Below are 20,224 nucleotides of genomic sequence, written 5' to 3' on the forward strand. Positions count from 1 at the left end.
TGAGAAGACATATATAGAGAAATACTTGGAGAAATACTCTCAGGCAGAATGTTGTATCGCTGAATACTCCAACAGAAAAGTAGCAATATTTGATTATAATGACTGAAACAAAAATTTAAAAATTACAAGCATCTTTATATGCAGTTTATTGACTACATGAAGCAAAGATAACATCATTTGCTTTAGAAACCTATGAATAAATTGTGTGCTGAAAACCCTCGAGTTTTTGAAGGTGGAATGCCAGCTAGGAAAAAATAAATAAGCCTTATGTTTAACAAAGCTTTCAAGATTTTGTTTCTCCAAGCATCCAACTTCACATGTGAGTAGAGGGTTTACAACTTTTTTAAAATTAAAAGACATGGAAATATTTTAAAATTTGCCATATAAATATATGTTACAAAGATTATTTTCTGTTTGTTTGTAAAATGACTCATGATTACACATGCACAGAATTCTGCCCTGGAGCAAGTTTTTAACACAGTAAGTGGTATTGAATAAATGCATAACTATTGCAAAATGACACTGGATGCAATTTGTTAGGGATTTCTCTTGACCTAGCTCCATTGAAATTAGATGGAAGTTCAAAAGAATCCAGCAATCTTCATTAAATGCATTCCTTTTTTAAAAAAATAACTTCATCTTTTTTCATATAATTTGCACAGGAAATGGTCCTTGTGTTGCACCCATTTTATTCCCCAATGTTTTACCAAATTCACTATTTGCAGTAAATATTTATGAGCATTTACTACAGTCATCATATAAAATAGTTATTGATTTTTATTCATTTTAAAACCCACAAATTTATTTTATTTTTCCTCTGTAGGATGATGTGGATATTACTACTAATAACCATCCCCTTGCAGCTTTTACCACCAAGAATTCAACGCACTCCAAATGAAGTTTACCGCATAATAGGGAATAGCACTTAGCAGGTACAATTGAACATCTGACTGGCTATTCACAAGACAGACTTTGCAAACATTGAAGCATGTATACACATTTCTTCTGTGAAATTTCCCACATCCAGTTGTTATACATACATACTGTACATACATACATTCAGTGTTTCATATTCCATTAATACAGAAATAAATCTTCCTTAATATATGCACACCCACACACGTGTATACATGTGTGTGTATATGTGAAAAATTCAATGTAACATCAGCATATTAACCTTCATTAAAACTGTTTCAGGAACAATACATTCAAGACAAGAGTCCATCAATCTTCAATGCTTTTTTTTTAAATGATCCACATTCCTTTGACAGGTTGAATGCTCTGTTTCTCCTTCTACAGCTGTCAACTCCTTGAAGAAGTTGCTGGAAGGTAATGAGATAAATTACCTCAAAAGAGAGTGATCTGTTTACTTTTTCCATCTTGGTTTCATTGGATAGCTTCAGCGGAGAGCCTGCTTTCATACAGGTTCAAGGCATGATGAACAAATTCATACTGTTCACTTGTTTGGACCATTCCACCTCTGAAAAGCAAAAGAAAGCAGAGCAAAATAAAAAGGTAACATCTCACTGATGCTACAATGCATTTCCCTCCCTAAAGCCTTGTGTCATCTATCCTCTTGGTTTTTAGTTTGTATTTAATTCTTATTAATTGTAGTTGGTTTTATATTTATCTTTTTATCCTGTTGTAAGCAGGGTCAATTCAATAGTGAAATGTGCAGCATATTAATTAATTAATTAATTAACACAATTTGATAGAATATCTATCTGTGTCTGTGCCCAATCATACTGCATTTCCATTTTAGTTTGGCAGGGGATAGCATCATTTCAAATACCATCCAACTCCCTCCCTCCCCAGAATCAGAATGATAGAAATGTGACCATGGAAAATGACGTTTCTATCTTGGACCATTTTCATTGCTATGTCTGCAGCCAAGCTGATGCAAAGTGCAAGTGTTACAGTTGTAGCTGAGTTGATCCCCCCTCCCCCCCACGAACAATGTTTCCCATAATAATAACAAAAAGAATTTTCCCCCTTATCCTTATTTTTATTATCTACAGAAGAGTTTCTAATACTTTTTTTTCCTGAGTAGTCTCCACCTTGAATATTCTCCAGCCCTGGACAATGTCTGAGCATTTGGTAGCCATCATTTTCCCTCACCACACTCCCAAAAGATGTTTGGGCCTAAGTATTGATGGCAAAATGGTGCCATCACAATTACTGCTGTTGTACTTGCAAGACCAACATGCCCACATGGACACAGCTGTGAAAAATGAAGGAAACTAGGCTAAATGATAACCCCAACATTTCATGAAATAGTTGCCAGGTTCTCTTCTGTCAAAAATGATGAACACTTTTGCAGCTTAGTTCTGCCATCTATTGTGACTACAATGACTGTTGAAATGCCTTTTCATGTCTTTATGTTCCCTTGATAAAGAATACACTGTGGAATGTAACACCAGATGTATACAATCTTGCCACAAGGACATTGTCCAACTACAGAGTATTATTCCTTTATATAGAAAGAAAAGCTGATTTTTTTTGCTAAAGTTGACTAACTTTCTGTAGCATCATTAAGTTTTATTTAAATAATAAGCCAATAATAAGCCAATAACAATCTGAATCCTTTGCATGTTGCATTTATTAAATGTGTTAAAGTGTTAAAATATATTCAAAACTCAAACTTGGAAGGGCACTATTTGCTGCTTTTCAATTATAATTTTGGGCTATGCAGTTCTGCAGTCAAATGTCTTGATTTTGTTTGCTGTTCTTCAGAGGATGCTGCTCCAGTCCTTGAACTATTTACCAATTTAAAATTCAGAACAAGCAACGTGCATCTTCAAACGTTTAAGAAAATTTGAATGTGACTGCTGATGTCCATGAATTTGCATTCTGGCACTAAATGGATGACCTGTTGTGGTCCTAGAGCACACGTACAGGCTGCAGGTTTTCCTGTCCTTTTTCTAACGCCTCACAGGCTTCCTGTCTCACCAGCTGACATCGAAGAAATGCTGAAGCCATGACTCATTTCAGCATTGACAGCAGAGCTGTATTTAATCTGACCATAAAAGTAAAATACACAGCTCAGATACTTTTAAAGACACATTGTGGAATTCCACTAAGCTATGGAATAAACTGGTCATTCTTCTCACAGGCATTCTTCTTACAGGCTGTAGCTAACACATAAATAGCCTGGCTGGGGATGATAGGGAAATATAATCCATCTAAGAGATGTCAAGTACAATAATCTTAGAATTTACAGAACAAATTTAAAGGGGGCACTGCCATCATGGAAAGATCAAAGAACTACTTCTCCCACCATTTGTCTGCTGATAATGTTGCTTTTCATGTCTAATTGTATTTTGCATTTTGCCAAATGCATTTATGAGTTTGCCCCTAAAATTCCTAGCAAAGAGCCAAAGCACACACAATGATGGAATTGCATGGATGCATTCCCATTAATCTGGTTACTTCTTTATTGTAAATGGGCACAAAGGGCGTGGACTGAAATGTTGGATAAAGAGGAAATTGAGTTTGCAAAAACTTTAAATTGATTTTTTTTAAAATCTCATTTATATCCCGCCCTTCTCCGAAGACTCAGGACGGCTTACAATTTAAAGCACAAATCAATGTGCTTAGCAATAGCCTTCATTCTATGTATATGCCTGCTTATTAGGGCTTCCCCTCCCTTACAAAGTCAGCTTATTGCCCCCAACAATCTGGGTCCTCATTTTATCTACCTCGGAAGGATGGAAGGCTGAGTCAACCTTGAGCCTGGTGGGACTCGAACCTGCACTAATTGCAGGCAGCTGGTGTTACTTAAGGAGGCATTAGCCCACTGCTCCACCAAGGCTCTTTTATATACAATGGAGCTATTTGCTGTTAATTTTGCTTGCTTCTATTATTAGTTTGGTTCTTCTGGATCCTACAAAAACTTCAGAATTATAGTGGTCATGACAGGAATGAGAGTGACACTTAAAAATATTGGGTGGCAAATATTAATGGATTTTGTATCTTATGTCATCCTACCTGTCCAAACGCAGTTGGCAGACAATACTCAATGCGTCAACAGCTCCTTCTTCCCTGAGCTGATGGCAACCAATCGCAGTAGCAATGAAACACCCTGTTCTTCCTATTCCAGCACTGTCAAGGAAAACAATTAAACCAAAGCTGAATAGAATTAAAATGACAGATTATGGCTGTTGTCACAGGATATTTAAGTGTTGAAATATTCTCCATAGAAGAAGGAGAAAGGCTTTGTTCCTAATTTACTGATGGGATAATCTCAGATAACCATTTTATTTTCTCAGCAGAACTACATATGTATTAAATTTCTATGGCACCCATCTCCTCTACAAGGTGACTCTGAGTGGCATAAAAATTTAAATTTGTTTAGTAGCTTAGCAATTTAATGAATGTAAATTAGTTGAAACTTTTGATTTTTGTTCCATGCAAAAATATGTGATTAAGTAGATGAAGATGATATTTAACCTCTTCTTAAAAATTCAGCAATTTTCAGCTCCATAAACTTCTAGAATATCTAAATTCTTATAATATATCGCAATGTAATATATTGCAAAAACAAGACACATGTCTGATATCTGAGAAAATAAAAAATGTCATATTCTTAGATTTTAGTTTCCCAGACACTTTTGTATTTTCCCTCTTTCCTTGCACAACTGAGATCCTAATACAAATATGTACATTTCCTGCCACAGTATGATAAACTCATGGAACTACATTTTTTCTGATATTTTAAAACAGAGGTCCCCAACGTTGTGGGTACCAGGGAGCAGTTCTGTGGAGAAAGGTTTTTCCATGGACCAGAGAGTGCATGATTTTGTGTGCTGCCTGCATCCCATGGATGGGGCTTTGCTTGTTTGTGCAGACCAGTTGCTGGCATGCCACGGCCCGGTACCGGTCCACAGACCGGGGGGTCAGGCACCCGTTTTAAAAAACCATATTATAGAAAAGAAGATGAGTAGAAAATTTATTCTATGAACTGCTATAAAAACAAGCTCCCCTTACACTGGGTGAGAAAATAGGTATTTTCAACACATGGTATAATTCACATTGTAAAAGATTATCAAAAGCTATATAACCTGGGATCTTACTAAAATTGTGGTGGAAGGGAAATTCAGCAAACTATATGTTTTCTAAAAGTAGTATCATTCACTGAAGAAGAGTTCTGGATTACTATCTATTTGGATGCAAGATCAGTGTCAACTATTGTTTGTTGTAAATTAAGATCAGATGTGAGATTTACCAAAAGGCGAGACTTGGGCAATTCCACATTGCAGTCTAACTGCTTTTTTCCTTAGGCTGCTCCTTTCCTGCTTGTTTCTTAAGAAATCCCTGCCCAGATTCCAGTTGCCAATGAGGCCAGGCTGGTGTTCCGTCCAGACTATAGTTCTTCAAAGACCTGATGTTGCTTTGCTTCTTGCCTTCCATTTCATACAGGAAAGGCCAGCCTCATTGTCTGACTCTTGTGTAGACTGGTCTAACAACGTCTACCTTTTCCTACCTTTTTGGAGTTGTTCCTTCTTCACCAGTCCCCATCCCATTCCTTGGTTTCTTATAGGTTTGCACACATGATGCCTTCAAATCCCTTCCCACATTATCTCCCTCGCCACTGAAGTAGATTCTTCTTTCTACTTACTTTTGTGACATCATTACTGTACTCTCATGCTACGGTAATCAAAGCATCAGGGGAACAGGCTGCTCTTTGGTTCCTACCTTACTATGTAGAGCCATGGAAACTTTGTAACAAGGAAGAAATGATAACTTGGCTTTATTAAAAGGAAACTTTAATCTTTCTATCTTGAAGCTGTAACACAGGTGTATAAACAGATAAAGGGAAGTGAAAGAAAGCTTTACAATATTGTAGACAGGGTGCGGGAAAGCTAGGGACCATATCTCATCCAAACTGGGCATTAATCAACAGGGTGTCCACTAGAAGATGTTAGAGTTGAACGGAGCATAATTCTCTAGGGTTTGGCACAGTTCATTGGCTTAATAGGCCTTTTTTAATCAATTGCAAGATTATAAATAATGCAGAGAACATAGCCGATCTACAAGCTAGGGCAGTGATCAGACACTACAGAGAGCGAATATGCCAAGCCCTACAACCAATCACAGTTGTAGCTGTTGCTATATCAGAAAAAAATGCTGGAGATGATCCATTCTGAAGAGTTTGTGACAGTTCAGGTATGACGATAGTAGTTTTGAACCAAAGCTAGACAACAAGGGTGGGTAGGGGATGCATTTCTGGTGGGCTAGAAGGAGGAGGAGGACAATGTCAGTGGTAAGTGGACCATACTGGAACAGGCCAAGCAAAATGTGTGGCTGTGCACTTTACTAGAAGGCTACTACTGAGCATTCAATCTGTTTTAGGCAGCAAATAGGGGACCTGCCTGAATTGAAGACGTCATATCATAAGGGGAAGGATTGTTGTCTTTTGGATAATTATAGAATATAGATAGATCATAAAATTTGCATGAAAAAGTATGAGTTTTAGTCCAGATTAGGCTGAGAAAGATTCTTGCCAGAAGCTTCGAAAGATAATTCTTACACAGATGGAAATGAGTTCAATAAAAAGCTCCTTATTGTGTAAATGAACCAGCTTTCTACTTTCTTGACATGTACAATCAACATTGCAAAAATCAATTTTGAATTTGTATTTTTTCCTATCCTGCTCCATTAAAATTTTAAATCATTTTTAAGGTGAAAATTACCTGCAATGAACAATAATAGGACCTCTATCAGTTGAAGCCCTCTTGTCCTCTTCTACATCCAGCATGAGTTGTAAAAGAGGTTGAGCACTGACTGGAGTTTTGTGATCTGGCCAAGAAGTGTACCAGTAATGTTTGACATTCCTCGACTGGTTTCCTTGCTGAAAACGATGAACGACATACATATGTTAACAACACCATTGATTGAAAATGAGGCAAAATGTGTTTCTGCACACAGTGAAGCAAGTACTTTGGGGAGCTTGGAGCTCTCTGAGCTTGGTTGTTTTCTTGCAGATGTTTCATTACCAAACTAGGTAACCTCATCGCTGCTATCACTGATCATGTTATCTGGTTTGGTAATGAAACATCTGCAAAAAAAACCCAATCACACTCAGAGAGCACCCAGTAGCCCACAGATTCAACCCTAAGCTACAAATATTCTCTTCTATTGGTAAGCAAGTACTTCTTTGGAACTCAAATGGTAGACATGTTTTTATAGTTGGCAATGGAAAATTCTGCATATGCAGGATATTTTTATTGGTACCTAGCTATCATCTGAATCTTCCCAGGCAAAAAGCTTGATAAGCCAAATAAAATCTGCTATCAAACTGTGATCAGCTCAACTTGGTAGGGATAAAGACCAAATGTGTCTCATAAATATTATTATCATGTATAAAATAGAAATTTACTTCATTATTGATACATAACATTTCTCAAGCTATCTTCTAGACATACACCGTAATTATCCTAATTCATATTAACAGACTTTAAAGATTACAATTTTGGATGGCATTTAGTTGAGGAAGGCTGATAATCTTACTCATAATTTAGGATACTATATACCTTATAGTTCTACAATATTATATTATGCTGCCATATTAAGCAACCATGTTAATGCATAGACTGGGCTACCAGCAGCTGAATATAGTTTTTTCATATTCTTGTGTAAGTTATTTTCTTGGAACCTTTAACCTAAGGGTGTTCCCTTAGGTTAAGGGAAACTTTAACCAGCAGGTGTTCCCTATCTAAGGGAACACCTGCTGCCGGCATCAACTTCCCATCGTCCTGTGCGCTCCCACAGGGAGGGCCTTCTTAGGGTACCGCTGGTTAAGGAATGCTGGCGGGTTATCCCCAGGGGAAGGGCGTTCTCTGTGGGCGTGCCAGCCCTTTGGAACCAGCTTCCCACGGAACTTAGGACTCATTCACTCATTTCGTAGGGACTTGAAAACTTGGTTTTTTGAGTTGTCTGGCCCAGACTGAGGGGTTTTAATTTTTAATTAATGGGGTTTTAGTTAAGTTCAGGGATTAATTTAATCTTAGTTTTAATCGTTTTTAATTGTATATGATGTATTTTAACTTTTAATTTTCCCTGTAAACCGCCCTGAGTCCTATGGGAATAGGGCGGTATATAAATTTAAATATAAATAAATAAATATAAACCTTTATTTATATTTAGTTCAGTACTATAGGTGGTGTGAACTAATAGCTACATACAGTGATTTGAAAAACAACAATATAAAAAATAGTACCTTTAATGTTAGATTGCGGATAGTGTAATTCTCACATTCCTGCACACTGTCAACAAGTACTTCCACTTTTCCATATATTCCTCTCTTCTCTGGCCAATACAGCACACATTTCTAGAAAAAAGGATTAAATAATGCTTGATCAAATAAAATAAGTCAAGTTTATTTTTTTCTTGAAAGTAGTAATTGTCACAAATATTATGACAGGCATTGTAACTGCTTCATCATTAATATTCCTAGAATTTTACTTGGTAAATTGCTAAGAACATGAATTGACATAAAACCTGTTTCCATATCTTGTAAGCTTCCCTAATAACATGACTATAGGTTGGCATATAAATATTTCAATAAACAAAATTGCAACAGAAAGTTACTCTGTGGAGAATTTTTGTTCCAAGATCCCTAGAATAAACCATTTCAGCAATCCAATTTAACTTACATTAAATGTTTTTTTAAATAAAGAAAACAGTGTGTTTACTGTCAAAACCATGTACTGTTGATCATTAGGAGTAAGATAATTGCTTAAATGATGATCTAAACACAGTAAGGCCTTCTTAATAAACCCTTTCCCTGGAATCAAATGCCTGAATGCCTTATAAGCTTTCAAAAAGAACTGCTAAGATTTACCTCTAAAGGAAATAAAAAGAACAACCATAAATAACCAGAATTATGTTTCATCAACTTTCAGAATGTTTCTCTGACAAACTTTAATGATTTGGCTGTTACTAATTATTAGAAAATTTGAAGGCCTACATTTAATTTGTAAAACTACATATTTTATTTTATACTTTGATGGTTTTCTTATATCTACCTATAACCAATTTAGTGGTTAAGAAATCTAATAAGGACATAATGTTTTAAAAATTAAAAACAAAAAGGCTAAATATATGTACATTCCCAAGTTTTAATTAATTACTTTAAATAATTATTTTATTTTTATATCTGGCAAAGTTTAAGACATACTAATTTCACAAACATCAATAATATATTTTTTTTCAACTGTTGAATGTATTAAAATTATTTTCAATTTTAAATGTACAGTGAGTTGAATCCATACTTAACAATGTTAAATAAATCTGTGCCATTAATTGGACATAATTGGTTATACCCAGTAGTTCCATCCTGATTGCAAAAGGTCTTGAACTCCAGTTTAAATAAAGTTCTAAAAATAGAGATGCCTGTACCCTAAACAAGGCCCATGCAATAGGAGAGCAGGTTCTTGTACAAAGAAAGAGAAATAATCTATGTACTAAATGAAATGAAGATTATAATAAATACTGAAAATAATGTTATTCATGTAACCATTCTTTAGTAGCTAAATGGCTGTACTTATCATTATCCAAAAGTAATGAATTTGCTGCACACCAATGTCTGGAATAAAGCAATTGCAAACAAACAAACAACCCCCCCCCCAAAAACCCTATTATTTAAAGCCTTACATGATAGCCCATCAGTTAAGCAATGGGGAAAAAAGCTTTTATAATAACTACCATAATCATGACATTACTTTTTAACAATCAATATTTTTCACTTTTGTAAAAAAAAACAATTTCTTACCTGATAGATATTCAGCATTTATGTGATGTTCGTCTACTTTGTAACATCAAATTACACTGACTAATGTAAGAGGGTCCATTCAAAGAGAAAGTTGGAGCTGCCCTCTGGAAATCAAAGAGCCCTGCTACTAACCCAGTTAAAGCACTGCCCACCTTTTAAGCTTGTATTCAAATGTTCAGGCTCCTAGCCCATGTGACCCAGGGGATCCTTAATTGCATGGAAAGACTAACAGTGATACAAAAAGCCATCATATATGCCTTCCCCTCCCTGGGAAGATGTGTTCTTGCCAACATTAAGAAAGCCAACATAAAATATTGCTGCCTATTCAACATCCTTCTGTGATTTCTTGATAATAGATCAACTATATTCAACTCCTTAAAAGCTAAAGGAATGTTTTTCTTATCTTGTTCCCAGACGTATAACTGGCAGACAGCTTTGGGTGGACAATGAAATATATTGTTCACTCTTAGACTATCTACCTCACAGCTGCTTCTAACTTTCAATATGGCCCAACAGATTTATTTTTAACACGTTACTGTTAGTATTCTAGCAAGATCCACATGGCACTGAAGAAGGAATGAAGGACAGTTTGTAAATCCCAAATGCAAATGTTATTATATCTGCTAATATGCAGCAGAAAATTAGGAAAACAGTTATAAGCATATTATTGATGCTATATCATGAAACCAGTTAACCCAAGCCAGACAACTAATGAAAGCCATATTTAGATGCAAATCTGGAATTCAAATTCACATGTACCAGTTTGCAGTACTGTGTATTTTATGAATTTTCATATTTTCTACAATTGTTTAGGCATTAGTCACATTGTTTGGTAAACAGATGTGGAGGTCAAAAAAGTATTAACTACAATCAGTACTGATACAAAATCTATGTAATTGCACAGAAACAGGAATTGTAATTCCAGAAATTATCATTAAATTTATTTTTATATTGCTGTTTTATATAAAAGAAAAATGTAAGCCATCTTCACTAAAACAGTCAACACTGGAACTAGATTAGGCACAAGAGATAAAACTATATAATGTAAAGCATGATGATTTGTAATTTTCTTTTCTTTTCATTAAATTTCATTTTATTCTGATCTTGTATTGCTACAAGTGGCAGCCTGAAATGCTAATTACAAAAACATTTTAATGTACATGTTAGCTATTTCTTAAAATACTGTCTACACTAGTTTGAACATAGAGTTATAACGCATTTTGGTACACATGAATTGCCTGGAATAAATCAAACACAAAATTAAACTAGCAATCTCTTGGACACATTGAAATTGCCCAAACCCTCATTAAAACATGGGTAAATATGCAAGCAAATGGACTGTGCAAAAAATGCCCCTTTTACAATTTCATTGCTGAATTATACAGTTTCCAACTGTGTTTTATCAGACTCTAAATATAAAATCCTTAGGTTAACTATAAGTCTATAATTATAATTATCCAGCAACACCCAATACCTTAATTAAATAATGTAGTTGCGAACTGCTAGAAATATATTGTGATATTATTAGGCTAGACAGAACAAAAAAGAAGCCATGAGATGGAAAGGAAAGAGTGTAATGAGTGGAATTTTGGAACCTTACACAATGTTTGTAGCATGGTAAGTTGTGACATTCCGAATCTCATAACCAACCCCTAGTAGTTCTTACTGTAAAGCCATGTTGATTAGAATTATTGGAAGTGATAGTTTAGTAACCCACTGAGAGCCATCCCTGGGTATATATCTATCTGGAGGATTTCAGTAAAAAAATCCATTAGTAAAGATAAGAGGAAAAGCAGCAGATGTATAGTATATTGAGTAGAGTGTGCAAAGGTTAGATCACATGTTCTTGTGAAATTTGACAGAGCAACACAAGTCCTAGAGAAAAATGGAAAAGATCCAAACTTCATTGATCAAAACTGGTTAAGAAAATTGAGATTCAGTTCAGTTATCAGTAAACTGAATCTTATTCTAGCCTGCTGTAATAAACGTGACTCCAGACTCTCAGATTACTACAAGAATGTTGCTATTCTCAAACAACACACCAGTTCTGCCATTGATAATTTGGGTTGCTATCATGGAGGCATAGGGAGAAGAATATTCAGAAGCTTTATTGTCACTACTCAATTCTTCCCAAGGAGGAATTGGACTTTGTTTGAGCTCTTTTCTATTTGTGGCTTTTAATCATGCTGTAGAATACAGAAATTTCTGTTGGAGTGGTGCTTTTGCTCCAATTCAAATCAAAATAAGAAACATATTATACCTGTGTTTTAGCCTGAAGGACATTGGCAACTCTAGCTCTTAGGGGTTTTTTAATCTATCTTTCAATTTATCCATCTCTTGATTTCTTTCTATTATCTATTCTGATTTATTGCTTGTAAATAAATCTTCTTTTCTTGAAGATCATGTCCTCTTCTTTGATGTCATAGTTTAAGAGGGGATTAAATACACTGATGGAGGGAAATGTTATTATGACGACTAATATAAAAATCATTTTACTATTTCAGGTAATAGAGTTGATGTACTATAGATTATTGTGGTCATTCCCTGCATTCACAGAAATTAAAACTATATAAAAAATAGGACAATCCAATGAATACAGTACCATGGAATACTGGTTGGGAAGAGCTTTGTAACATTTTGTCTTAGATACAGATTCTAACTACACAATGCAACTAATAAGTAGCTGGACAGATAGAGGCACACGACACATGCATCTACCATGCTATCACATATTCTCTGAACTGGCTGTTACGATATAAGAACCTTTCCTCATCACGAGAATTAGCTTTTGCTTGGATCATAATATGCCATCCTAATTCCCTTTGTTGTTCTGGCTAGCTAATAAAATGGATTGTTGCAGTTGGTGACTGTAGGAATGCAATGGAAGAGAAAGTAGAGGACTGTGAAGAGAATAATCAACAATGTTTTTCTCGTCCCTATTCTAAGATATGGTAACCTCTAAGCATCTTCCAATGTGTGATTAAGATTGGATAGGTCACTTGGACATACTTTCTTGAGATTTGTGATGAGGGGAGAGGCAAACCAATTTATACTACCGTAAGTCTGTGATGGATAGAGTAAGAAAACCTGGTTATTTCCCACAGACTGCTAATTTTCTTGCTTTGCTATACAAGGTTGCAGAAGAAATAGCCACCCCCAAATGCTTTGGAGGGAGGACATGTTCTAAACTAATGTCATTAAAAATATTCCTATTTTCCTTTCAGGATGATTAAGGGAAAAATGTGTGAAAGGTTTCTCCACAATATTACTGCTATATAAAATCTGCTTCTGGTTTGATAAACACATTGCAAAGTCAAAAATATGAGTTATTGAGATATTCCAAAAATATGACTTATTGAGATAAAATGTGTTTATTTAAAATAGAGTGACTATTGAATATATATTTTTCACCTATGCTTTCTTGTAAGTATTTACTGAACTCTTTATTGGGTAATCTGTTCTGTTTCTCAAAAGAAATTATGTAACAGAAGAAACAATTTCTGCCATATAAACTATTCTTATAATGATTTGATCAAATATGAGAAGCTCATATAAACATAAATGTCCATGTAGCCTGGGAATTCCTTAAGAAGTCTCAATCTTTTTTATTATGAGGAAATTGCCACCGTCAGTCTAGAACAATACAGAGAAACAGTATTGTATCGAGTGGGAGCAATTCAGGTAAACACAGGGCTTCCTGATATGTTGAAAATTACTTTGTATTTCTTTCAAATCATTCTTTTCAAGCAGTGTTAGAAGTTTTTTTAAAAAAATACTTTTCCTTTGGGGAAAATATTTGTTCTGTGTACCATATTATAATAGGATAGGTTTTTATAAGTATTTCGATCAGTCCTGATAATGCACTACTTATAATATTGCATATTTCTTTAGAAATTATTCTTTTATATGTTTTGAGATACACATGTGTTAGGATACTCCTTGTATAGATACCTGTCTACGCTCTTTTCCTTGTTAGAAACCAATATTTGTTTCAATAAACAAATTAAACTATTATTTCAAAGTAGAGCTCAACTAATTTCTGATAAATAGATCATTTCAGTCAAACAATACAGCAAACATCTAAGGCAATAAACTATCCCTAAAGTATTAGAGCTTCCATATTTAAATACAGATTTAATCAAGTTCTATCCCTGACAAATCCAGAAAGAGCTGAAGAACTTTGTGTAATGCTGGGAGGTCACAGTCACAGCTAGGAATATTGTATCTATAGACTGATGGCTAATATAAGCAGCACTTTATGGTCATAAATGGCTGAACTGGTTATTATACATTGAGTATTATTGATGAATGGGATTTTCATAGCATGACAAGAGAAACTTAGATATGTTTCTTAGATAAGTTTCATAGGTAAGGGCAAATTTCCTAACAGTGAGAACAATTAACCAGAAGAATGGCTTTTCCTTCAAAAGTTGTAGATACTTCATCACTGGAGATTTTTAAGAAGAGACTGGACAGCCACTTGTCTGAAACAGTATAGTGTCTCCTGTATTATAATAATAATAATAATAATAATAATAATAATAATAATAATAATAATAATAATAATAATAATAACAACAACAACAACAACAACAACAACAACAACAACAACAACAATTCCCTCATTGAGGCACTACCTTGACATGGTTGTGGGGCTTGTGTACTCTCAGGAAGATGAGAGCTATGCCAGAGGTTCAACCCTACTGGACAAAGAGTGTCTCTCCCATAAAAAATATGGTGAGACATAAATTTCAGAATACCATAATGGCTTGGATGTCACTGGGGTTAACAAGGTCCACGCTAGATGTTGGAGTTCCTGGATATCTGGTGAAAAATGGGTTACAGGACTCAGGACTGTTGGCTGAGAAACCAGGGCCAGCAGCTGCAGAACTATTGGAAGAAAAGGTGTTTACCTGTCACAAATACACAGTGATTGAAACAAAGAAATAATTATCTGTTATTACAGATCAAGTCCAACAAGAAGAGGATATCTAAAATGAATGCACCAGTTCTGGAAAGAACAACATCCAGAATCAGAAATAACAGAACAGAGACTAGCAGATCAACGCCTATTTATAATATGAAATAAAGTATTCACAGAAACAGAATAGGATGAACTGCAAAGGTTTACCCATGGCAAAGAAATCAAAGCCTTGCCAGAAGTAATTCAGAATGTAGAGGCAAGCCAGGGGGAGTTGGCAGTGAAAGAATCAAGCAGAGATATACAACTGTTCTCATTTGAAAACCAGGCACCTCTTCCTCAGGAAGAACAAAGCTTTCTAACTAAAGAAATAAAAGAATTGAAGCAAAGAATAACTGAGCATCTAGAACAGCACAAAAACAACGGAATAAGGCTGCCTGCATTGAAGCTTGTTCCAAAGAAACAGCTAGCACAAGCATTAAAATATGCAAATACTGCAATATCAAGTAAAAGCACCAATTTAATGCAAGAAACAAACCAACTAATGTACAGCACAGCTGCAGTTATAACTGAATACCTGGGATGCAACATCAACAAAGAAGAAAAACAAACGAACAGTGCACCACAAAGATCAGCAAGTTAAGATCACATGCAAGCTAGCTAGAACAGATGAAAGAAAAGAAGCTGAAGAACAAGAAGACCAAAAAATACCTAATCAAGAAATAGCACTTAGAAACAAGGAAGAACAAGGAAGCACTGGAAATAATAAAGCAGCCATTAACAGCTATAGCCAGGAAAAATCAGTAGATACGAAGCTTGAATTGCAAATTATAAGCAGAACCTCCAATTTCAATCCAATCAGAAATGTGTCTACCAATCCATCAATGGAGAAACTGCAATGAATCAGTCAGTACCTGACAAGGAAGAAACAGTGCAGGTCTGGAAGCTGATATGGGATAACCCAAAGAAACACAACAAGGATGCGGCTTAGTTAAAAGAGGTGGATGCAAATAAAACAGAAGTTGAAATGAAAGAACTAGTAATAACAACGGGATATAAATGGGATTTTAAAAAATGGTAGAAAAAAGAGCAAGGAAGATAAAAAATTGGTCAGTACCAGGTGAAGATGAACTGCATGGGTTTTGGTTGAAACATCTAACTGTTATATACCCACTCATTGCCAAGTAGTTCAACAATATACTACAAGGAGGAGAAATTGAAAAGTGGCTAACAACTGGGAAAACCTACCTAATAATGAAAAATCCAGCAAAAGGGGCAACACCAGGCAACTACAGGCCAATTACCTGCTTACCAACTTTCAAATTGCTAACTGGTATGGTAGCTGATACAGTACAACAGCATCTAGTTTAAAACAATGTCTTTCTACCCGAACAGAAAGGAAACTGCCGCAATAGCAGAGGAACAAAAGATCAACTCTTAATAGATAAAATGATCTTGGAAAACTGCAAGAAAAGGAAGAGCAACCTGAATGTGGCATGGATTGACTACAAAAAGGTATTTGACTCTCTGCCACATGACTGGATAATCAAGTGCCTAGAAATAACAGGAGTCAGTAGAAACATCAGAAAATTTGTGCAAAGATCGATGGCACAATGCAAGACACAGTTGCAGGTCAATGGTGACAGACTGGGAGAGGTTAATATCAAGAGAGGAATATTCCAAGGAGATTCATTATCACCATTACTATTTGTTATTGCACTGTTTCCTCTGTCAACAATACTGAACAACTCAGGACATGGCTATCAAACATCAAAAACATCTGCCAGACTGTCCCACCTCCTTTACATGGATGATCTGAAGCTGTATGGAAAAACATCATCTGAATGCTGCCAGGGCATTAAAAAAATAGCTGGGAAGGCAAGACCTGGCAATGGCTAAGAGCAGGAAAGTTGAAGAAAGAGACTGAGGGACTAATTCTGGATGCACAAGACCAAGCCTTAAGGACAAATGCATACAAATTCAAAATTGAGAAGACAGCAACAGACAGTAAGTGCCACCTATGCAAAGAAGCTGAAGAAACAGTGGACCACCTGGTAAGTTGCTGCAAGAAGATCACACAGACTGACTACAAGCAGCGGCATGACAAAGTAGCAACAATGGTGCATTGGAAGATCTGCAAGAAATATCATTTGCCTGTAAGCAAGAACTGGTGGGATCATAAAATAGAGAAAGTCATAGAAAATGATAAAGTTAAACTGCTCTGGGACTTCAGAATTAAGTAGACAAGCACCTGCAATAACACCCCAGACTTAACAATTGTCGATAAGAAAGACAAAAAAGTCTGGATAGTGGATGTGGCAGTGCCTGGAAACAGCAGAACAGATGAGAAAGAACTGGAGAAGATAACAAAATACAAAGACCTACAAATAGAAATAGAAAGACTGTGGCAAAGGCAAGCAAGGGTAGTACCAATAGTAATAGGCGCTTTGGGTGCAATCCCAAAACAACTGGAGCATTACCTAAACACCATTGGCATTGACAAATTCGCCATTAGTCAGTTGCAAAAGGAGGCCTTACTAGGAACTGCTTCCATCCTGCGATGATATCTGTAATACCATCAAACATCCACATCTGCCTATCCCAGGTCCTTGGTAAGGACTCGATAGGTGCCAAATGCCAAATCCAGTCTGTTAGTCAGTCCAATATGGCTGATCCCTTAGTTCCTTTCTCTACTTTTTGGGAGACATAGTTGTCTGCTAGGTTTGTCAGAAATCTGTTCTTCCACATGGTGCAGATTTTGTATTCCAATTGATGTCAGGGTAATTAAAGTCCCCCATTACTGTTGTGATATGCTTCCTACATACCTACCTGACTAGCAAAAAGTCCATCTATTTCCTCTGTTTGGTTGGGTGGCCTATAGTATACACCTATGGCAATGTCTTTTATATTGACCCAAATGCATTCAAGACAGTTTTCATCATTGTTGTGCTCTATTTCTGTAGAGATGTAATTATTTCTTATATAGAGGGCAACTCCACCTCCTCTTTTATTTTATTTTTTTTCTTTTAAATAATTTAAATCCCTCTAGCTGTGTCTTCCATTTGTGAGTTTCATCCTACCCAACTTCCATAATGGCAGCAATATCATGTCTGCCCTCAACAATATCATGTCTGCCCTCATTTACCTCAATTTCTAATTCACCCTGTTTATTGCTCATACTCTGTGCGTTGGTGTATAATCATTTGAGTCCTTTATGACTGACCATGTGTTTACTTTCCCCCGAACCTGTGTGGTGCCTGAGTTCCCCTATTTCCTTATCATCTGTTTGATTAGTTCATTTGATATGGCACTCACTATTAAAAGCTTCATTTTGCTTGACAGCAAGGTCGATATTCTTATCCACACACACATTTATGTTACATACACTGATAGCCCTATTAGTTTTAGTTTGAGCAAGGGGTTCCATAGAAGACATCCAAAGTCCCTTCCAGCTCTATTCTGAATTGAAATTGACTCAGGACAAAATTATTTCTTATGTTGCCATTTCAAATCTGAAAAGTAATTTGTATTTTTTTTAAAAAACGAATGTTTTGCTCATATTGTATAGGCAACTTTGATAATGTTATCCACACTAAATTAGTTAAGGTGTTTTAATAAAGTGCTATGAAAAAATAATAGGGTCTTGAATATTTGATAGTAGTGTTGGTTGTATTGGGTGGTGTGTGGTTTTGTTTTTTTGAACTAGACAAAGTGTCCGTGATTGATTAAGCTAAGAAGTCTTACCTCATTTTTCTCCTTCAGCTTTGTGATCATAACAATAACAGGACTGTCTTCTTGCCATACCATCAGCCAGAAATCATTCACGGTATTAATCATAGGACCCTGAGTTGCAATGAAAGCCTTCTCCTTGCCAGCATAACCCTAATTTAGACAGAGATGGAATAGTCATATTAAAATTTGTGATTATAAAGGGCTGAGAAGAAACAAGAAGAGAATTAGCATACCTTGTACAATGCTTCAGTTAAAAGGCCAATACGTTTTGGTACAATATTTTATGGAATGATTGCTCATTTCTATACAGTACATACACAGTCTACTGTCTACTGTCAATAGTAAAAGGCAGTGGAAGTTGGTGGCAGAGTACTAAGTTAGGTGTTCTGATAAGAGAATAACTGAATAGGAAGCATGAAGATGAAATATATGTTGGCAAGTCAGCACACTGCACATCAGTGTACTTACTCTGATGTAGTTAGCATTTATGTAGGTGTTCAAAACATCCCCTGGGTTCCTTGGTTTCAAATATACCCTGCTTACAGGATCTGTAAAGACAACACAGGTGGAAATGGAAATGAAAACCTAAAGTAGTAAAGGGAAATGTCATAAAAGCATAAGGATTTTTTTAAAAGAAGCTTGATGATTTATGCAATGATATTGACAGCTATAGGTATGAGGGAGTGTTACAAATCCTTCCAAACATTCCAGAAAAGCTGTGAAACAGATACAGTACATGAAGGATTCATACTGTCTTCTGTCTGCTTTTGAGTTTTGTGCAAAGGGGAGGAGAACCTATTTCCGATATGCATGTCATCTATGCGCAAGGATAGATAACCCAATTTTTTTCAATATTTTTGAAGACTCAGAAGTATGAAGGGAGAAAGTACATTATATCCTTCTGAGAAAATCTGAAATAGCTATCCAGAAATTAAAGCCTAGTTTTATCACAGAAATGTAATTCCCAGTCTCCTATTATGTCAGATAAGGGTGTCAGAGGTTTGTGCGTACCTCTCTTATTGTGACAGTGGGAGCGATAAATTTTGCCTCCCTCCATTCCTTCAGAAAGGCCACCACTTGCTTTGGGAGGCACTGCTGTTGAATTTCTACCTGCACCAGAACTAACTATCAAAGCTGAGAGCGAACAGATCCCATCCAATTTAAAGAGTAGCCATGTACTTATATGAGCATATTCAGTGGTAATTCATTCTGAATAGGAATACACTTCATTGTATTAAAAATATTCAATTAATCCTATTTTTCTGACACATAGAATATTATTTTTTAAATCTCTCTGGGATGTAGAAACCTGAGTTTCAGCTTTACTGCTGTTGCTTAAAATACATCAACTAAAGAGAAGTGAAAGCTGGGCCCTTCTCCTGCTAGATTAATTACTATACTAACTTTCCTAGCAGTGGGCAAGACTGCAAACCACTTTGATGGGGAAAACATTTTTAATCATGACTGCTTAGAACAACTATGGCTCTTTACTGGAGTGAACTGTATTTGGCTTTCTGGTTTATTCTATTTTTTGCTTCTCCCCATTGCTACTTAATCAAAATTAATCTTATGGCTCTTTAGTATATGTTTTAGCAAAATCATATTGCTGCAGAAACATACTTTGACAGAGGACAGAAGTAGAGAAATTGAAAATACTTAAGCTTTATTGATATGAACCAATTACATTAACAGAAGTTTCCAACAGTAAAGTACATTAATAAAGTTTATGGTAGGATAAATGCTTATTTTGTTTCCTATGTAAGTCAGCACATCTCTACAAGTTGGGCTTAAGAAGTCAA

General features: G+C 35.7%; 1 protein-coding gene across 2 annotated transcripts in view; it reads right to left on the reverse strand.

Moving 5' to 3' along the window:
- Positions 1 to 201: 201 nt before the first annotated feature.
- Positions 202 to 20,224, reverse strand: part of PTPRR (protein tyrosine phosphatase receptor type R) — a gene marked incomplete at its 5' end in the record, with an annotated part of 101,659 nt that continues 81,636 nt past the window's right edge. For both annotated transcript variants that reach the window (XM_081330352.1, XM_081330353.1), the window contains 6 exons: positions 202 to 1,480; positions 3,988 to 4,101; positions 6,693 to 6,850; positions 8,219 to 8,329; positions 18,438 to 18,575; positions 18,894 to 18,973. In XM_081330352.1, coding sequence (XP_081186478.1) covers positions 1,387 to 1,480; positions 3,988 to 4,101; positions 6,693 to 6,850; positions 8,219 to 8,329; positions 18,438 to 18,575; positions 18,894 to 18,973 — 695 coding nt within the window. In that variant the 3' untranslated portion in view covers positions 202 to 1,386. The remainder of the gene's footprint in view (positions 1,481 to 3,987; positions 4,102 to 6,692; positions 6,851 to 8,218; positions 8,330 to 18,437; positions 18,576 to 18,893; positions 18,974 to 20,224) is intronic.

The sequence above is a fragment of the Vipera berus genome (assembly GCF_964194415.1).
Source record: "Vipera berus genome assembly, chromosome: 6".
In the NCBI taxonomy this organism is placed as follows: Eukaryota; Metazoa; Chordata; class Lepidosauria; order Squamata; family Viperidae; genus Vipera; species Vipera berus.